At 38.9% G+C, this 20,639-nt stretch overlaps 2 protein-coding genes across 2 annotated transcripts; both read right to left on the bottom strand.

Moving 5' to 3' along the window:
* Positions 1-5,470: 5,470 nt before the first annotated feature.
* On the bottom strand, positions 5,471-9,229 carry LOC146464576 (uncharacterized). The gene is made up of 8 exons (XM_085129125.1): positions 9,069-9,229; positions 8,748-8,796; positions 8,632-8,658; positions 7,938-7,981; positions 7,627-7,680; positions 7,430-7,483; positions 6,678-6,906; positions 5,471-6,334 (listed from the first exon to the last, which is right to left on the bottom strand). The coding sequence occupies exons 1-8, from the start codon at positions 9,144-9,146 to the stop codon at positions 5,763-5,765; spliced, it is 1,107 nt and encodes a 368-aa protein (XP_084985251.1). The 5' UTR covers positions 9,147-9,229; the 3' UTR covers positions 5,471-5,762.
* Positions 9,230-10,557: 1,328 nt separating this feature from the next.
* LOC146464575 (ectonucleoside triphosphate diphosphohydrolase 4-like) lies at positions 10,558-20,408 on the bottom strand. Its single transcript, XM_085129116.1, has 10 exons — positions 20,185-20,408; positions 18,272-18,696; positions 16,984-17,238; positions 16,315-16,380; positions 15,240-15,349; positions 14,313-14,485; positions 13,611-13,917; positions 12,293-12,375; positions 11,527-11,688; positions 10,558-10,897 (listed from the first exon to the last, which is right to left on the bottom strand). The coding sequence occupies exons 1-10, from the start codon at positions 20,193-20,195 to the stop codon at positions 10,657-10,659; spliced, it is 1,833 nt and encodes a 610-aa protein (XP_084985242.1). The 5' UTR covers positions 20,196-20,408; the 3' UTR covers positions 10,558-10,656.
* Between the last annotated feature and the right edge of the window lie 231 nt (positions 20,409-20,639).

Raw genomic sequence — 20,639 nt, 5'->3', positions numbered from 1 at the left:
CTTAGATTTAGATTTAGAATACAAAACAAGCCATGGAATCTTGCTCAAATTGAAGCCTAACAGAGAAAGTTTCTCTGAAAAATGCGTGGTAACCTCTAATTTCTTTTTGTATTTCAATAACCCTTGCTAACTTTTTTTCCCGTATAATACCTCTGAATCATTAAGAGCGGATGTCTGTAAATATCAACCAGAGGTGTGCAATAGCGAAAAATTCAAAATTCTCAAAAAAATTCACAACATATCCCACGGTAAACTATTGCAAGAAATACATGTTTTACTTCGATCCGATAATTATTTTTGATGTGAGGCTACGATCTTGAATTCACCGCTCCTGAACAGGGTTTTCGGTGTCTGACACCACATGTTGCGAAGACCTTGTTTTAAAAATCAAACCACTTTTGTTCCAAACGAAAAACATCCAGTCTGATAAAGTACATAATTATGGACATCATGAATGGTATGTTACTCATCTGAAGTGAAAATTAAATATTTAGGAGATTTTTCAATATTTACAATTTTTTAAGCGATTTCTCGTGATGCCAAATTGACAAATTTGCGAGGCTAAAATCATCAACTGGTACATGGCGTTGAGGATAAAGATTTACACCACGTGAAAGAGCATCCTTTCTTCTTATAAAATCCGCTTTCAAAACTATGGGCAACACAGAAGGAAATTTTTGAGGCCGCGAATTACAAGTAGTACTTTAGTGGAATTTGAGCTTTTCTGTCATGGCATTCCGTTGCTAAAACTCAGACAAACACAACATGAAAACGTTTCAAACAACAATGGTTTATTAATTCTTGCTACAGGGAACTGCCTGTGCATGACCTATGCTTATAAGACTATTTTCCTTGGTTTTCTATCTTTTAGGGGCAGTGTCAAAAGATTTTAGCGGAGTTCAAAAGCCGTACACGGGTCAGTTTACGTTGTCAACCGGTCGCAACACTAGTAAATATGGAATAAAATGAAACCAGGACTTCTTTCATTCAATCTTACTTTGCAAAAAATGGAGCAAATAGCTAAGAGTACCATATAATTCATAACTTTGAGCGGCCACACTGGATGTTTAAGAAATATGGGACATCTATAGGAAACATCGCAACACTTTAGGCCGTTTTATACATTTGGTCACAAAGATTGTGTTACATACATTTCACCGGTAGACCGCTGACCTTTCACTTACGTACGCCCTTGTCCACTGGATAGGAAGCGATCTAGACCCCGAAGACAATTAATTATATAATGAGTTCAAACTGAGATTACGGTTTTGGGTTATCACAATTTTATCTGGTTGCGTCTACACTCGCGCAGTTGTTTTGATTTTTGATAAAGTTTTTCAAATTTCAGTCGTAGCCTGCGAATACAGCCGCCTCTCATCGCTCCCGTCCCCGAGGGGCGTTTCGCGAGGCTACCATGAATGCTACTCAAGGAGAGTTAAAAGCAATAAGACTGTCTAGTTCATCTGGATAAGACCCGATTTTCAATTTATTGTTCACAAAATTTGTCTGTTGTATGACAGTTTTCATACGATAAAAGATAGTTCATCCATCAGTAATGGAATTTGAGCAGACTAAGTATGGTTTCTTTGGCCTTAATGGGTCAAAGTAAGAACACGATCCAACAAGATCATGTTGCCTGAATATATGGTGCTATGCTCTGAATTTTTAGAGTACTTGGGAAAGCCGACAGCCACTAATATCGAGGTCATCTTGTGGATAAGTCTAGATTGCACAAATGTGATGCTCCGATCTCCCTTCGTTTGCTTGAAATGATTAGCTGCCCTACTTGGTGGGACCGGCGCAGAATCGGTTTTGGCAGCGCCGTCTGATGCCATAAGCATCTTGATGTCTTGAGCAAATAGACCTGATTAGATGGCTGTCATCGATTTCGAAGATATCAAGGGAAAGTTTGCCTTGAAGTTTAGTCAGTTAGTTATGTCACTTTGTAGAACTGCCCTTACAGCCAAAGGAGCGTAGTTGTGTCGTCCAGGCTGTGAAACCTTGGCCCTCTTTCTGACAAAAATTGCTCCCCTTACGTCCCTCTCTTATTCCTGCTGACAATGTACTGTGGTCGACTGTAGCAGGTGTGAGTCGTACTGCAGGAATTGGGGAAAATAGGGACGAGAGTTGTGACGCAACCCCGTTTCCCTCCTCGCTCTTACCCTGCCGCCTCCCCACTAAGCTCCCCATTCTTTACGTCGGGAAACTGTAACGGTGACAAAGTACAGGGCCATATAACTTAAAAAAAGTCACTAGAAATCATAAACGTGTGTGGATGTAATAACCAGTAGTTCAGAATCAAATTGCAAGCCTTATTAAAGGTAATTCTTATTTAAGGTCAGGAGTTTTGCGTTACAGTAATTCGATACCTGCTCTGCCTACGAGAAGCTCCGCCTCAGTTTTCAGTGTTCAGTCAGCAAACCCCGTGGCCCTTAAATACATGTCGTTTCGAATGTCTTTGCCACAATCTCTGATTGGAATACATTGGATATTCGCTGGATTTCCAACACTTGGTCCACATTGTCCTCCAACAATCGAAGCATACTCACGCGATACCATTTCGGCTCAATTTGTTTGAACGCCGTGAAACCAGAATCGAGCATTTTAAAAGTTGGATTGCAGAGCAAAATTAACAAACTGAAGTGATCTGAATACCAACGTGGGCTAACTGCACGTTTTAGAAAGTTCAGTGACAGAAAATACAGCTCACAAGTAAATCGCAGTTACAGTTTGTATCGAAGGGGCAGTGAAAAATTACCCTTGGCATGCACCCGGGGGGTACCATTCGAGCAGAGGCCCTTTGATCTTCCTAGATAAGTCGAAGGGCCTCTGCTCACAGAGTACCCGGGGGTAAAACTTTATATAAAAATTGACAGGGGTGATCGTAGCTTTCGGGGGTTAAAATTCGTGGTTTGGTACCTGTCAAAGGTATGGCGGTACCTTTTAGCCAGTTTTAGGGTATTGAGCGAAAACATATAAGAGAAAGTTATTATAAATATCAGTCAACTGTCACTTAGCGTATTCATTTTAGAATTGGTACCACTAAGTGGGAAAATTATACAGACCACGGCTACAAAACAAATTCTGGTACCTTTTAGTGGTACTTTTCAAACTTTATGACGATCAACTCGTCAATTTGGTATAGGAGTCCCCCTCCCCCTGGGGGCAAGTGGTCTGCGCAAACTGTAACGCAATCTTTGCCGTTAAACGTATTTTTAAATCGCGGCAAAAAGCATATATCGTTCCTGATTGATGTGAGGATTTCTACAATGTACAGAAAGCTCGCTAAAAAGGTATGAATTACATAGCACTTGTAGCTATTGTTTCATTTGTTCTAAAGTAAGATTCAATGCAAAACATTCTGGTCCGAATTCGAAACGTTGACTACGTAAACTGACCTTTGCGACCTTTATACGCTTTTGAACTCGGAGTCTAATAAAACTGCTACAATCTTTTGTGCCTGCCCGAAATGATTAAAAACCATGGAAAGTAATATTATGAACGTGGGCCAAAACCTGTAGCAAGTACCAACAAACAATTGTTGTTTGAAACGTTTTCATGTTGTGTTTATCTGAGTTTTAGCATCGGAACGCCGTGACAGAAAGCTCAAATTTCACTAAAGTACTACTTGTAATTCGCGGCCTCAAAAATTTCCTTCTGTGTTGCCCATAGTTTTGAAAGCGGATTTTATAAGAAGAAAGGATGCTCTTTCGCGTGGTGTAAATCTTTATCCTCAACGCCATGTACCAGTTGATGATTTTAGCCTCGCAAATTTGTCAATTTGGCATCACGAGAAATCGCTTAAAAAATTGTAAATATTGAAAAATCTCCTAAATATTTAATTTTCACTTCAGATGAGTAACATACCATTCATGATGTCCATAATTATGTACTTTATCAGACTGGATGTTTTTCGTTTGGAACAAAAGCGGTTTGATTTTTAAAACAAGGTCTTCGCAACATGTGGTGTCAGACACCGAAAACCCGGTTCAGGGCGGTGAATTCAAGATCATAGCCTCACATCAAAAATAATTATCGGATCGAAGTAAAACATGTATTTCTTGCAATAGTTTACCGTGGGCTATGTTGTGAATTTTTTTGAGAATTTTGAATTTTTCGCTATTGCACACCTCTGGTTGATATTTACAGGCATCCGCTCTTAATTGGTTACCTTCCTTGAGAAATTAGAGTTTCCCGAGCCATCCCGAAATGCACAGAACGTATGCACAGTAACAAAAGGAGCCACCATCGTTTGTTTACGTTACTGTGGAGCCGTTTGTAAGTTCATGATAAATACCTCACACGTCCTGTGATTCTTTCTGTGAGCTTTCGTGTGGTTTTGTTGATGTTCGACAGATCTTCGTTATTCCCAAGAGAGAAACGTCGCTGCAATATCGGTTCATTTCGCATTGTATGGTATAAAAAGTGCTATTTATAGGTAGATGTTACAAGTTTTTTCTCAGTATAAAGTGTTTTCGCGACAGAACCTTTCAATCCTCAAACAGTGTCTGGAAATTCGAGACATGAATTGTTTTTTCGTTGATTGAATATTTTAGGTTTAGCAGAATCCACTTTTTGTATGCCAAACTGAGGAGAAATACATGTTGCATTGTCAATTAGGGCAACGCATTTCACTGATTTAAGTTAAGAATAATGTACACATGTTTCAGTAACTGGTCTGCCGAAAGTTTAAAACGTGCAAAATTCATAAACAAAAAACCTGCAGTCCATCAAGACATGTGACTTGTCAAGTACTGAAGAATAGAGCCAATCACAGATCAGATTAGAATTGCCAATGAAAACTGGTCTTATATTGAGCTTTACACTGGATTTCACTTTTAAGCACAAGTTAAAAATTTTGAAAAAAGGCGAGGATAAAGCCCACCTTATAACATGTACATGTTAGTTGAATCTTATCTTGCTCCTTTTCAGGTTTCTTTTACTTGCCGTTCCACAAGCCTTCTCAATAGTTACCGAATACTGAATCCTTTGAACAATTTATAATTAGTTCACAGCAACTTTGGAACATCTTTATCTACATATATAACTTGCAAAATCCTTGCCTGGACAGTTCGCAAGCTTCAAGGTCAATATTTAGCAGTTCGAAAGAAAAGAGACATTATCATGAATCTAGTGTGCGGGAATTCACGAAAATTAAGGTTTATAAATATAGCCTATTACTGGCATATTTTTAAATCAAGCAGTATTCGGTCTTGACAAGTTATTCGTTTAAACCAATCGTAGCTGACGCATTGGTGCAGATCTTTGTTTGGAGGAAAGTAAATGTTGTTCCATTGAGAAAGACAAAACCGAGTATTACTGAAATTCATGTAATGAAAAGTCTGCCAGAAATCGCCGAGCATGACGTCCGCAATCAATTGTGGCAAGAGAAGATGAAGTTAATTTCCCCCGAAACGTCAAAAAGATGTCACAGGTTAGACCATTTCATATAAAAGAGTCAACAACAAACAACTGTTAAAAGGTTTTATTTTGTTCAGCTTACAAAATCCTACGATCCCTCAAAGTGGCAAATCTCACTCTTGAACAGAACTTAAACCTGATTCGCGTTTATTCGGGATGTAAATTATACACTACAAGTTTGCTTTCCTCTACAGTTACACCATTCTTAATTGCACCCAGTATATAATGTCTTTGGCGGTCGATAGCGCCCCTCCATAGTTGCTAAGTTTTCAGCCGGCAAGTTTGTTTTAGCGCACCATCACCCAGATTGGCTTGTTCAGATAACAGTAGCCCGCGATACACTAGGTGCCCAGCGCCCTGCTGTCATCGGAGTAGATGTAGTTGTTTCCCGAACCATCAGCACCATTCCACATGTCAAGCCACTTGTCTGAGCCCAAGTGGGCTTCTGAAATTCCATATTTTGAATAGAAGGCAAATCTATTGATCGTGGCAAAACCCCCGGTGGGACTTCTCTTGCGATCTGCTGGGCTGTATTTGTAAAAGCCAAACACGTTCCTTGCCAGGCGAAGAGTCTTGCCCATTAAGAACTTGTCGAATTCTTTCTTAGCTGTGTTTGGTGCGCCTGCCTTTCTGTTATAAATAACCCGGATGGTACTGACGTCAGCAAAGCGGAACATGACCTCTTCCCAGTCCCCCATGCTAGGGTGGATACGACTCGCGTCATCCGAGTGCTTGGTTTTCGCGGCCACTGTTGAGAATGCAGATTTGATGAAGAGGAAGCTTGGGGAGACTTTTGTGGCAACTAGGGTCCAACCTCCTTGCTCGGTTTCCATGTCGCAGAAAGCTTGGAACGAGTCATCTATGGAGCCACCGTTTGGATCAATCCAGTAAAGTCCGTTCCCACGGCTTTTGCCTGAAATAAAGAAATAAAACAAGAAATGTATAAATTATTGTCCTGATTAAATTGTAAAGCTTTGAGTCACCGGTGAGGTGTGTTAACGCTTCATTTTTTTTTTCTTTACAATTTTCCCGCTGAACAAGACCCTCACAAGTTGTATAATTTAGAGATATCCAGTTCTCGATCTCTCATCCCTTAATTTTTCCCATTAAAATGACGTTTCTCTATAACAAAGAGCACTAAATTCCCGTACGGAGACTATCCGTACCGTGGCCATTGTTTGTAATCCTCTCAGTTTTTTTCTCTCTCTCTCTCTCATTTTTTCTTTTTACGGTGATAGCTGTAATTAGAAGCTCACCTGAATTTAAAATATCCAGACAGTGGCGGCCTGGGTAAGAAGCCACGTAGCCTTTCCCAGCAGCCAACAGTGGCAGCCAAGCACTTCCATCGCAGAGCAGCAAGGTTTTCTGGGAAGTGCTGTAACGCACAGTTCCTGCCATACGCGGGATGCATTTGTCAGCAGTATCGCTTAACTGTATCGCACCATCCGGTTTTTTCCCTGGCGAGCCTCGTTCTCCCTTTTGGCCCTGAAAACAAGATAGGGAAAAGCCAATAACAAAAAGTGGAAACTGGTTATAATTAACCGACTGAAAATGTACTTCTAGTGTTACGTAAATGATTAGGGGGGACTTTAATTATCAGTTGAAGACGGCAATATTTCGACATGGAAAAGTGCTATTTGTTAATGGGAAGGATATTGGTTTCTATATAAAGGGTATGATTATTTGCCGTGGCAGAGGCTGTAACTCTAGTTTATCTCTAACTTTTAGTTTGTATATTTGTTTCCCAAGCAGTCAATAAGTGAACAAAGACTGATCATTTCACTACTGGGAACAAAACACACAGAGAAATAGATGCAAAACGGCAGTCGCTGGATGTGTATACTCAGAATATACAGTGATTTTGAATGCGGCGCATGTCTACAGAGAACCTAGGCCAACTACAATTTATTAGGATTTGTATCCTGTGGTATGTGTGTGCACAGCGGGTATGAATGTTCTATGAAGCTCCACGTAAAAAAGCTGAGAATCGCTTGAAAGATTCACTAACCTTTTCACCGTTTTTTCCAGCGATTCCTTGGCTTCCTCGCTCCCCTTTGTCACCCTAAAATGAAGAAAACATTAAAACAACTCTCTTAATCACAGTCCACATCGGTTTGCTAAAAAAGTCTTCTATTTTCTCAATACGCTCAGTAATATATTAATCGGCTCATTCAAATCGGTGAATCACTAAAAAGATTCACTAACCTTTTCACCTTTTTTTCCAATGATTCCTTGGCTTCCTCGCTCTCCTTTGTCAGCCTAAAATAAAGAAAACATTAATACAACTTAAATCACAGTCTACATCGGCTGGCTAAAAATTTTTTCTATTTTCTCAATACGCTCTGTAATAATAATCGAGTAGAAATGATGGAGTTTAAGGTCTCGCTGAGTGCTGAATATTGATGAACAGGAAAAAAAACTCGAATTTGTTCCTGTCGACTAAGTCCGAACAGGTTCTTTGATTTCAGTTCAACAGGCGCTAGCTGACAAATAAGGAGTCGGTGATTCTGACTAACCTTTACTCCACAAATTGCGTCTCGTCCATCACGACCGTCCTTTCCTTTAATCACAAAAAATGAAAGACTTAAGCGTATTAAACAGAAGACAACATGTTAACTTCAATTGAATCTTAACAGGTTAAAACAGCTTCTTTTAAAGTCTCCTCTCCCAGAGCTAAACCTTCGTTCCTCGCTTAAAAACATACAAAAAAAGTAAGCATTTGTATGAAACCTATATAAGTGCATTTGACCCATTTATTTGAACAATACTTTCCTTTTGGTATTTTTTATTATACTCTATAATATGGATGCAAGTTTTTCGTCCCTGGATGAAATCTCAAAGTGTAACCATTCATATACAAGTTACCAATTATCCAATAACGTTTCTTATGCCTGCTGTACAAGGTGGTTTTAATATCTGAGTTTTTGTGTGATCATTCACTGAAAAGAAAGCTTCTGGGCAGCAATTTCCTGCATGTAGGATGTTGTTCTATCTTTTGAGTCTGTGGATGAAATCCAATGGATAATATACTATTTAACTTCGTGATCGATGTTCTTGCGTTTCGCGGAAACGAGCTTCAAATGCAGGCATGTATTTTTTTTTCGATTTTGGGGAAAATTTAATAATTTGGAACTAATTTCTTAGTTTTTCGCGCTAACAGTGTTTAGGCCGCGAACTTCCATTACAATACATGTCATTCTTCTTTCCTACCGTTTTGACCATCTCTTCCATCTCTGCCTATAATAAATGAAAAAATATATATATCATTACACGGCTTGAAAACGTAAGAAAAAAGAGGGAATGTTAAATCATTGCACTTAACTTACCATCGCGACAGTTACAATTCTTGAAGAAGCCCTTTCCGCACTGGGTTTGTTCCATAGCAGACATGAAAAAAAATATTAAAGCAATGTCGTGAGATCACGCGCGCCAACAAATTAAAAATTAAATTGAGCATTTCCAAGAATGAAGTGCGCGCGAAGTTCTATAGAGATTATGAGCCGGGAAATCGCCCAAACTGGTGTTAATTTACTTCACTACAAAGGTGAACTGAGGTAAGATGACGGTCCTGTGTCTGTCTCTTTGGAGAGAGGAGCACGGGAGCACTAGCGACTTTGGACCGTCAAAGGCACAGAACACAAACTCACGTTGTTGGTCGATTTGTTTTGGCTTGCAAAGGAACGCAGGATGAGAACCAGAAACAATGCAAAGAACAAGCGAAACATTTTCGGCTCACTTAGTCTTTTCGTCAGTGTGGGAAAGCACAGCGGATTGTTAATATTTTTCTCACTAAGTAAGACAATGACGATTACTGCAGATGCATGGACCTTACTCTCTAACGAAACACGAAAAAACGGCGCAAACGAATATACTTTTTTATATGATAATTAATTTTGTGAACCAGACAAAATTATCATATTAACAGCCAAAAATACATTTGAGAAAAAAAATATTGACTTGCGTCATGATAATTGTTTACGTGTCAACTGAGAAATTTTTCCGACCGTTTCTCTAAAAGAATTTAAAATTGGTACGATTCCTAAAAATCAAATCCAGCAAAGGAACAGAAAAATCAATCAGCAACTGGATACGACGTGTGACTGTACAAACAAAATATACGTTCGCATGCTATTTTATTGAGAAGAAGGTCCGGCACGACGTATTTAGGTGAACAGAATAAGTCGTAAGTAAAAGACATCTTCATAAAATGGTTCATTTTGTTCAACCTACCTAATCTTTTATCAAAAAGGAAGAAAGAAAATAAAAGAAAACAAAGAAAGCAAGCTTTTGATTCATTGTCTGTTGCCTTTTCATTGGTGTTCATAATATAAGCTACCGGGTTTAATATGCTTTGTATACAATTTTCAGTCGCTCTGACATCCAGGTCACTCTTATATATAACTATACCTTCAAACGCCTGATAAAGTGATGACGGCTAGCTAGTGGCAGTTACTAGCAGGGGAAAATAATCACCGACCCAGTTTCCCACGTTCAGGAGGCTGAGAGAGGATGGAAACCAAACCTTTTTCTGTTGGTGGGCAAATAAAATTTACTGCATATCACTGCGACGCTCACGACTAGTACAAGGTCCCATCAGCACCGTACGTTACGCGTAAATCACACGGTCACTCTACCGTTATCTATCTGTCCAGCGCACAGTAACGCCCGATCATGACGACTCACTATAAGCCAAAGTCTTGCGCCTAAATTTATACTTCATGCCACTAAGATGTTCCCGTCCGTTTACGCCGCCGCAACCAGGTTTCACTAATCTTGTTTCTGGGCTTTCGGGTTGTGGTGCGGTAGTAAGTAAATGTGGCGTACAGCTAAGAAGCCAGGCCGAAGGTTGGAAGCGAGTTTTCAACATTACTAAGAAGGCGCTGCGTCCATAACCCAGAGGTGGGGATTTAGTAATTTCGCTATCTTTACCCATTATTTGTCATACTGGCATGGAAATACATCATACATAGAACTCACTCCGAAGAGATCTGAAGTAGGTCAACAGTGAGGGCCTTTTGGATAATTGTTCATGGTATATACTTTGCACCGAACGCAATTTGTTTTTTCGACGAAATGTGTAGGAACTTCACTGGTGAAACCATAGAAGTACAAAAGTCAGAAAATAAGTGATACCACTTTTACCTATATACAATCTCCTTTTTATTTTCCTATATAGTCATTTATTTTTCATTTTTTCTTCTCTCCTCTCTCCTGCATTAAGATTATTGTTCGTTGTCATCTCAAGGGAATCTTCTCAGCGCTTGGTAGAACATCGACACTGTAGAGGACTGGGGACGAGTCGTACTGCCACAGGCTTGAGGTCTTGCTCATGCGCCGTAATCGCCTACAGTAAAGCAAGATGGCGGCCACAACTGTAACACTACACACAAGGAATATAACGCGGAACTGCAGTTCACTTGCATAACTCCAGAAGGCGTGATAAGAGCTCTTATACTGCGAGTGCAACTGGACTTCCCTGAAAATTACAAAAACAACTTGCAATTTACCATATAAAAAGACTTCCGCACCTCTAACATAAGTGTTTAGCCTACAATATCATAGGTGACAAATTACTCCTTAACTTTGGCGCGAAATTTCAGCGTCCATTTATAATTTCAAACGATGAGTGAAATTCCCAACTGGCTCAACTGACATTTTGATGCTCGACACAAAGTTTCCTAAATTTCTTTATTTTTAAACCATCAGCTGAAAACAAATTTGGCGAAAAATATAAAATTCCATGTCTTTTCCATGACCCAAACATTTTTTTTTCTAGTTTATATGACTTTTCTAGGCCTGGAATGCAAATCTCAAATTCATGACTTTCCATGACCGTGTGAACGCTCTTCTAATACAGAAAAAGTAGTCTATCGACAGTTAATTATAGCTAATTATACACGGTCTTTTTCTTCCTCTCTCACCCTTACGCTCGAAACATCGGCACTCGAATCTCTTTACGGTAACCAAATTACCTTATCAACTCTGCTGATAAACCAAACATTCGTTTCTCTCCCCACCGACGCAGCACCACAGTTTCTTTAGAAACTAACCACCTTCTAAAAGTTTCTGCTTGTTGCCAGGGTTGTAGATTTAACGTTCACATACCTCAGAGGAAGAAATCTTGTCCGATACAGGATAGCCCCTAGAGTCCACTGAACTTCTTTGCCACCTATATAATAGGCAGATCGCAGTTTGGTGTAGTTTTTGGGAAATTTGAAACCTTGGTGAAGAACGGTTGTCATCCAGGCTGCTTTGAAACACTGAAACCTGAAAGAAATAATAAAATTGGCGACATTCGCGATTTTTGTGAATTGGTTTACTCTTTTCGTTGGCAATGAATTGACCAAGTGCGTTCACACGCCAAAAACGTTTGCAAACTGAACTCAACTTGATCAACGATTTGATCAACGATCAAACTTTTAGCAATCATCCTTTCTATCTTCAGGTCTTGGACTAACTTGAGCTTAAGACAAAACAGGACCGAGTACCCACAGTAAAGGGGGGTTGAGGAATACAACGTTAAAGATGCTCAACTCGCTTTATTTTCTCTTTTAACCTTCCCCCGGCTCTCATAGGTACATGTATCTTCCCTAGAATTTATGGATGCAAACTACACAGCAGTGGATTAACAAACAGCGGCATACCACTCTGTTTTGAAATGACAAATTCAGATTAAAAAATAAAACAATTTTAACTCGACGGAAATGCACAAATCAATCACTTCTGAACATGACATAAGAGGATGGCGATCGAGGGTGGGGTGGGTAGGGTGGTTGAGTCTCAGTACTGCTGATGGTGGTCCCTGGCAACGTTGCCTTAGCCCATCAGTGAAAGCCATAAAGCTACATAAATTGACCACAAAATTTCTTACTTGAGTCTATGACTGTCTGCAAATGGGTAGAGTCCTTTAGCATGTCGTGACACAAGAACAGACCAACGGGTTCGGCAGAACTCCTGAGAAGAATGTACACAGCATTATTTTTCAGTTAGCCTACAAACAGGTGGCAAAACCGTGAGTCATAAGCGTGCTCTCCAGGTACAGCTCACGAACCAACGCTCCTGCTTCACCACCGGTTCGCCAAGCTGGCCAGGTAAAACTCATATGAAATAAACTAGAGCGCCTGCTCCCGCGCTATTTTTCAGTTCAAAATAATTTACCCTCACATTAACATGGTAAAGTTAGTACTTGGCTCTTTGCTCGGGTGTGAATTTATTGTCAACAGAAGTGCTGGGAGGTGTTAGTTTCTGAGGTGTTTCACCTCTGATTATGGCAGGTAAATTCTGTTACAGTTTTGCTTTTTCACACAGAGCAGAATCTGAAGTCAGTTAAAAGTCAGTAGGCCTCTTACCGCTACGGCATCATGCGAATTCATTTCACTAAACTGTGAGGTATAACTTAAATGGATACATCACAAATAGAAATAAAACACGGAAATGAGGAAAAATAAATTATAGCTATTTTTGAGAACACTGACTTTTAAGAGTGAGGTTTTTTGATGGTTTGAATGGTTAATGTAAAGGATTTGTATAATGTTGTAAATCCGTCTTAAACAGAGCTCTAAACTTTAAACATTGTTACGAAAACGAAGTGACAACTGTCCAACACCTGTTCTCTGACTCAACTCAAACATGTCGGCCACAACAGTCTGTGGTGTGGACTGAGAAAACAGTCAGGGACCCAGAATCCCGTGGGAACCCTAGTCAGTAACATTACAACATATAGAATGTTTTACATAAATTTTCCCCACAAACAAGCCATTGTGACAACAAATGATTTGTTCAAAATTAGTATATACGATGCTAGTGGCTGTTGTTATGTGGTATTTTGACCTCGTTTTGATGTCACTACCATGTTTGGCGAGCAAAATAGCCAAACTTTCAGCATTTGTTAAATTGCACCCTTTTTCCCTATAGTTGCCATGAACTTTGGAATAACATTTCTGGCCATTTTGCAACTGTAATTTACTGTGTTCTAAAGTCTAGTTATAACTCATGACATTAAATAATCTTTAAATCTGAAAGTCAGCTAACCATTACAAAGGGCCTATCTATTTTATGCTGCCATCAAATATAATTTTACATACAACAGCAACCAGTGGGCGTGACAAATGTAGCAAAGCATGAGATAGCAGTGATTTTGTGCACGATATCATAACAAGAAGCCTTCTAGCTGTTGGCTAATAACCTACCTCTACAGCTTGCTTCATTTTACTTGCACTGTACTGTCCCCCAATTCTCAGCACATCATGCATGGAGTACCAGTACTCAGAGAACCCATAAAACTCAACCTCGCTGTAATCCATGATAGGTTGATAGATTCCATCAAATGAACATGGCTGCTTTGGACAAGGCTTGGTGAGGTTGAGAAGTGGAAGAACAAGCTTTTGACATTCATTATATTCCCCTGTTCCTAAAAATCGGTATTCCTTTCCTTTATATGTTCCATGTTCAGTGCATTCACTTGGCAAACAGGGATCCAGATAAGCTCCTGACGAACTGTGTAAGTAAAAAAGAAAAATAACCTTTACTTCTAAAGGCTGATAAAACCACGTTTTTTTAAAACATGTATATTTACTTTCGCAAGCCGTGCCTGAAAAAAAATCCTCCCGTAAGCGACCAGCCTCTATTGTTTGATTGGTACCTTACAAGAGCTTATTGCGACCAGCTCTAGTTACAATCACTTTTTCAAATTCTGAAGGTGGTTGCTTACGAGAGCTTTGACTGTAGACTGAAATGTGAGAGCTATGTTGTACAGCACAATAAATAGTACCACTGCTCAGTTCCTTCCATTTGCCCATTGTGTACATGAGTGACTCACATAAATATTTCAATTAATTTTTGTTTGAGTTAAAAGGACCAAAATTATAATAGCTCTAGCACTTAATACTTACACATCAATGTCCAGAGTTTTATTCTGGGTGATGACGAGCTCTGTGTACCTGTTCCATGCAGCATTACCACCAAAGCCAAGAAATGTTGCCACATACAGATTGTAGTTATGAATTGTTTGGTGAGAGTCACATCCCAAGTTCACTTGTGCACTCAGCTCTGCTGGAACCCACACCTTCATCAAAGAGATTAAACAACATTTCACTGTTAACAACTACCTCATATATTAATGAAATGCCAAATGGGTGCATAGGATATATATCCAGGGACCTTCTCTATGTTTGGTCAGCTCTTGTATGGACCTACTCCATTGCTGGCAAATCCCCAACACCAAGCCAGTATATTGTATTGCAGTCCAGTTAGACTTCTGCTACTAAGTTCATGGCCATATCTCAGCATTTGGTAACATTTTGTTATCCCTGCTGTATTTGTTTTTTTTTTTTTTTTTCAGCTTTCTTTGCTGGTCCATGTATTAATAATTAATACAGTATATAGAACTTTACATACTCACTGATATGTAATTATTAATAATCACTATGAAAGTCAAGTTGTGAAGTCAGTGAATAAACCTTGTATGGCTCGTCAATCTGTTACAACATGAAAATGATGATGATGATGATGATGATGATGATGGTGGTCTAAAGATTATGAATATCCCCAGCTTTTTATTGCTTTAGCAGATGAATCAGAAAAGGGCAAACACCAGGGAAGACAACTAGATGTAACCAAAAAAGCTACGTTCACGCCATGTGCATAATGTTCACCTCAGTTGGTAATTTTTGTTATAAACTTGTGGTTTGTTGTGTTTCCTATAGGATTGATCTCCTCTGTAATTGGTAACAGTACTGTTTAACATGTTGGCATCAAAATCGTTAGAATACATAGGGTTAAACAGTCTCAGTTGGTTTATAACACAAAATAATACTTACAGATTTTCCAACCTCAAAAGCAATCTGAGCAGATCCTCCGCCCATATCCAAGGCACCCACAGTACTCTTACGATAGACTTCAGATATGCTGCTATTCAAGCTTGGTGAACCTTTGGCACAAAAATTAAGTATTTAAGGTGCACAGGACAGCTAAGGTACTAAACATAAAACATACTGTTGTTAACATAATATTATGCATCTACTGTAACTTTTGACTGGGGCACCTATATGTAACATTTCACAGCACACCCCTGAAAAGCTGAGCTTGGGCTAATAGAAATGTTTGATAGGAAAATGGTGACATTCTGGCTAACAAAGTTTAATTTGCTATGTAATTATTACATGTACATGTTACAAAAAAGCAGAAAAAAACCAATAACGCCATGCACTTTGCTCTCACTGTTCTTCACAATAAATTCAAAACTCATTAATAATTCATAAGCTCCTTGACTTATCAAAAGGTCAATAATACATCATGTGCAGTGACTTTATATTTGATAAACTTCATCCTTATTAGTATGCGATGTTCTATCAGCTGATAAAACACTCCTCATTAGTATGCGGTGTTTTATCAGCTGATAAAACACTCCTCATTAGTATGCGGTGTTTTTCTCATATGCTAATTTCCAACATAATTTCACAAATAATATTATTGTTATGATCTCTGTTGACAGACGCTTTTTCAGGAATGTTTTTGAAGCCGTTCAAAAAACTCACAGCACATGTTTTATCGGGTGTAAAACCAGATAAAACACTCCTGCTCATTTTTAAAACATTACATAATACTCATTACAGTTATAGTAGTTAGGAGGATTTGTTTGAACATCATGTAATAATTTATTTTTGATGACAATTTCCTTCATCCAAATGGCCTGTATGCTTGATAAGGAGAAAATAGAATTTGGCGACTATTAGTATTTCAAAAGAGTTCCACATAAGAGATCTCTAGCTAGGCAAAAGCACTGGATGCTTTGAATGAAATTCTGTTGGAGTTTAGGGTGAAAAATATTTTAATTTTTAGTTTTAAACAGTAGCACTACAGCTGTTGGTCATTCAAGAGATGAAATACGTGTACCTTTTGTGTCATGTGAATGATCAAATCTTCCCAGCTCAAAATTAACTCCAATCCATGAATAAATCCCTGCAAAAACAAATTATTTCAAATCAAATGGACTGAAGGAAAAGGCAACACTGGTAAGTTGATGTAGACATACAAGGAAAAAAACAGACAGAAAAACACATAATTTCCAACATCACATAATACCCCAATTAATTCACGATTACCCTCCTGTAAAGCAATTTCCAGAAAGTACCAGTATTCTGGATTTGGAGATGATAAGTGACCAAGGGGCACAAAGAAAATGGACATGTTTAGTGGTTAGGTCATGTTCTTAGGAATGGACTATCACTCACACCTATGTAATTAATGCACTCAGCTGGCTGCCAGAAGGAAAGAGGAAACAAGGTCGTCCACAGGAGAGATGGAGAAGGAAAGTGGAGAGGGAGCTTAAGGACAGAGGACTAAAATGTGCAGGGTGGAAGCAGCATCAGCAGCAGATGATAGCAGAGTCTGGAGGACAGAGCACACAGCCCAACTCTCCACTAGGAGAATATGGCAGATGATGATGATGATGATGATAAATTTATGGCAGATTATTTTGTTCTATAACACTTACTATTTTTCTGTTTTGTTTTAAGATCAGGCAAAGGGCTAAACATCAACCCAACTAGTACATGTACACACCTTCTTGTTTCCCGGTGATAACTTCAACGTGTGAGGACATGAAATGGAAGTTATATTTTAAAGGAATATCCACTCTTATGTCATCTAGAATAGCTTCTTGGTGTGCGGGAGAAAGCATTCGCATCCCAGCTGTTGCTAGAATATAAAGTGGTGTCTCCAAGTGTTTGTGTTCCGGAATCTGTTGTGCAGCAAAGTCCAGAAGAGGCTCAATGTAAGATGAAGCTTGTGTTGGCTGCTCAACAAGACTGGATATTCCTTGTATTGAAAGAAAAACAGGTTAAGGATGATGCCTCCAAATGCAGGCTGGAGTATTTTTCACAGTCCACTGTCCAAATCCTTGCATGTAACCATACTGTACCATATTGACATCTCTTCTTTTTGTTCACAAATAGTGGGGTCCATGTAGATCAAGAAATCTTGTTCTCATTCTTTCCTTTTTTCATATATGGACCTGTACTCTATTCCAGTCCACTTTGCTGCCCTTCTTCAAAGGATACTCTACGATGCATTATTAACAAACTACCCTTTCCACTTGGACTTTTTAATTCTTGACAACAATGGCAGTCAAAAATCAAATGACCACAAAAACAAACAAACAAAAAAATGGGGCAGTGTTTTGTGGATCACATGACAAAAAATATAAAGTATAAAATCTCAGCAAAAATGAAAATCAGCAAAATCGAGATGAGAGCCCTTCAATAAATGAATACTTCAACATACAAAGAGAACCATCCAAGTTCCTGTTATAGTGTACCTCAAAATACCTAGCAGGACATATTACATGTACAATAACAAGCCGGTCTCACTAGACAGACCAAAAGGAGAAATTCTCCTAACAAGCAGTGGTACTGGCTGTTAATCTGAAATAATTATATAAAGAAGAAGAGAAGATATTTTAATAATAGGGGATTAAAAATCCAAGTTCTCCCAACAAGAGTTGAACCTAAGACCTCCCAACTGCTACATGTAGTTCAGATGCTCTTCCATTAAGCTGTAGGAGACTCAAATCCTGGTGCTCAGTATGCAGTATGTTTGTCACATGAGCCTAGTTTAATTGCCTAGCTCTGTCAAGTCTTTTATAGTTCAGTGGTAGAGCATCAACTGTCTAGAAATTGGAAGGCCACAAGTTTGACTCCTGTTAGGAAGACTAAGATCATCTTTTTCTGAGTATACCTGTGCCACTGGCTAAAAAACTACCTTTACAGTAATTAGCATTATTTTATTCACTAGACTTAGTTATCATAACATCATATTTCTTTAACAAGAATGTTCATGTAAGAAGCAATACCTGGTTTGATTTTCATCCTGGCGGGGTTTCCCCTTGAATCTTTCATTTGCTTAATTTGAAGCAACTCGTCTGGATTTCCATTGTGCGGTGGCCAGTAATAAATAAAAACTCGAGATCCGCTGCTTCCACAGTCAATAACTATTCCATAATGATAATGCGAATCGGCTCCATGCTCATAAAAATCATGCGAAGTCAGGCGTTTAGTTCTGTTATGATACCAGCTAGAGTCCGACATAAATAAAAGGTATCCCAGTACTGCAATCACCACAAAAGCTATAAAGATTATTAAATATCGCAGTGGGCTAGGAGGTGTTCCAAGGAGGTGTGAAAATAATCTTCTTGTTGAAGTGCACGAGCTGTAAGTTGTGGTTGATATTATTCCGGGTCTTAAGAAGTAAGGAAAGCTGGTCCAACGAATTGAGATCCTGAAAGAATATTAAACAACGCGTAAAGTAAAACTACTAATAAAATTTCTTTACACTCCCTAATGTCATGCATGACCTGAGCTTTGCTCGGCATCATTCAGTGGAAGTAAGTACATCATTTCTTTATAATATGACTCCTAATCCAGGAGGGCTGTCTCGTAGTTTTGAGCTTCATGTGCAAATCAATAAGGCAGGTTTAAAAACACGGCTTACATGTACCTTGTGACTTATTTGCATGTTAACATGGCCTTTTACATATCAAAATATTTTATTATCAAATTTTAAACTATCAAAATTACAGTAAGCTTATGTTAGGAGAGTCCTTCAGACACAGCTCTGTAGATGAAGGTAGAGTACTTTACCTACACACGGTAACCAAGTAACAAAGCGACAGTTCAGTCTGATGTAAAAAAAAAAGTGAACTTCCCTTACACAGAATTTGGAAAATTTTGTGTAAGTCTATAATTATGAACAGTTAACATGTTCAAGTAAACTCACTGTGATCATCGATCGCCTCACAGTTTGTACTGAAACATACTTTGTTAGTGAAATTAACCAGAGGTAAGAAGATTCCGATGATCATTACTTGGAAATTTATTAAAGAAAAAAAAACTTCGATCGATGAAATACAGTCAACTCTCTCTAAGCGGACACCTCTCTAAGGCGGACAACTCTTTAAGGCGGACAGAAAATTTAGAAATTTTAGAAAATTTAGTCCCTGCCGAATTTCACTTGTTTCTCTCTAACTAGACTCTCTCTAATGCGGACATCTCTCTAAAGCGGACAGCGGACACTTTTCTCCAGCATGTTGGTTCAAAAAACCTCTCAAAGCGGACACCGGATGTTTTTGAAATTTTAGAACAGGTCCAAAATTCTGAAAAATTAGCGCAATCTGATAACAATGGTTTTAATAAAATATACCAGACCTTTACAATATTAAAGTAACTTTTCCCGTCATTTATACAACAACTCATTTGCGCTGCCGTTTACTGGAATCAGTTGAGTCACTTGTATTCTTCCTTCGCTTTTTCGCGTCAGGTTTAGATCAACCGCAGTTATAATCTTCTCGTTTTCTTTACCTATGCACTTTGCTATCCAGGCCACGACCTACAAGATGCCAGACTTCCAATGCAACAACAGTGCAGCATTACAAAGTTTTCTTCGTAGTGAATGGGGGTTATGAACCCCGACTCCACGTACTGTCAAATAACAAGCGACAAAAACGAGTTTTGTTAAGGTTGATTCACAAATGTTCAAAGTGTGTATGAACTGTGTTGGATTCCGTAAGGAATATATAAAAGAGACACAGCCGGCCCGTCATGACTACATTGTACACGGTAATTAAAGTAATAAAGCACTGGTTTCAGTTTTGATGTTCGGGTATCAGTTTACAGACACCTCTCTAAGGCGGACAGTAAATCTGGTACCGAGGGTGTCCGCCTTAAAGAGAGTTGACTGTATGATTAAAATTTTAAGAACACTTCTTACCTTCCCACCATTCTCTGATCCACTGGATATTACTGAACGTTTTTCGCCATAACAATAGTTTAACACGAACCTTGTTGGATAATCACTCACTGTCTTCATGACTCCATACAGCGAGTGATTCCAACATTATTTTGACGAATGGGGAAAGGAGAAAACACCGGTCCACAGAACGCCACGTCTCGTTAAAATCGATTGTCAGGGTTTCTGCGGTCAATCCCATGAACGATTCTTGGCTGATATAAGATGAACGAAACTTCCCGAATTTAGTTGAGCCACAATGGTTTGTAATCAGCGGGCTGTTTTCGACGATTATGCGCATAATTTTTCCTGAGCCTACAATCATTATGGGCGGCGTAAACGGAAGACAACTAAAGCGCAAAAGAAACCAAAAAATTTTACGTCTGCGCAAGCGTTCGGGAGAGCCATCGCCTGACAGAAAATGATGGTACGAGAGA

The sequence above is a fragment of the Pavona decussata genome, unplaced genomic scaffold (genome assembly GCF_977016875.1).
Source record: "Pavona decussata unplaced genomic scaffold, jaPavDecu1.1 SCAFFOLD_161, whole genome shotgun sequence".
Taxonomy (NCBI): Eukaryota; Metazoa; Cnidaria; class Anthozoa; order Scleractinia; family Agariciidae; genus Pavona; species Pavona decussata.
Note: the sequence above shows the minus strand (reverse complement) of the source record. Positions and strands in the feature narration are given on the sequence as shown.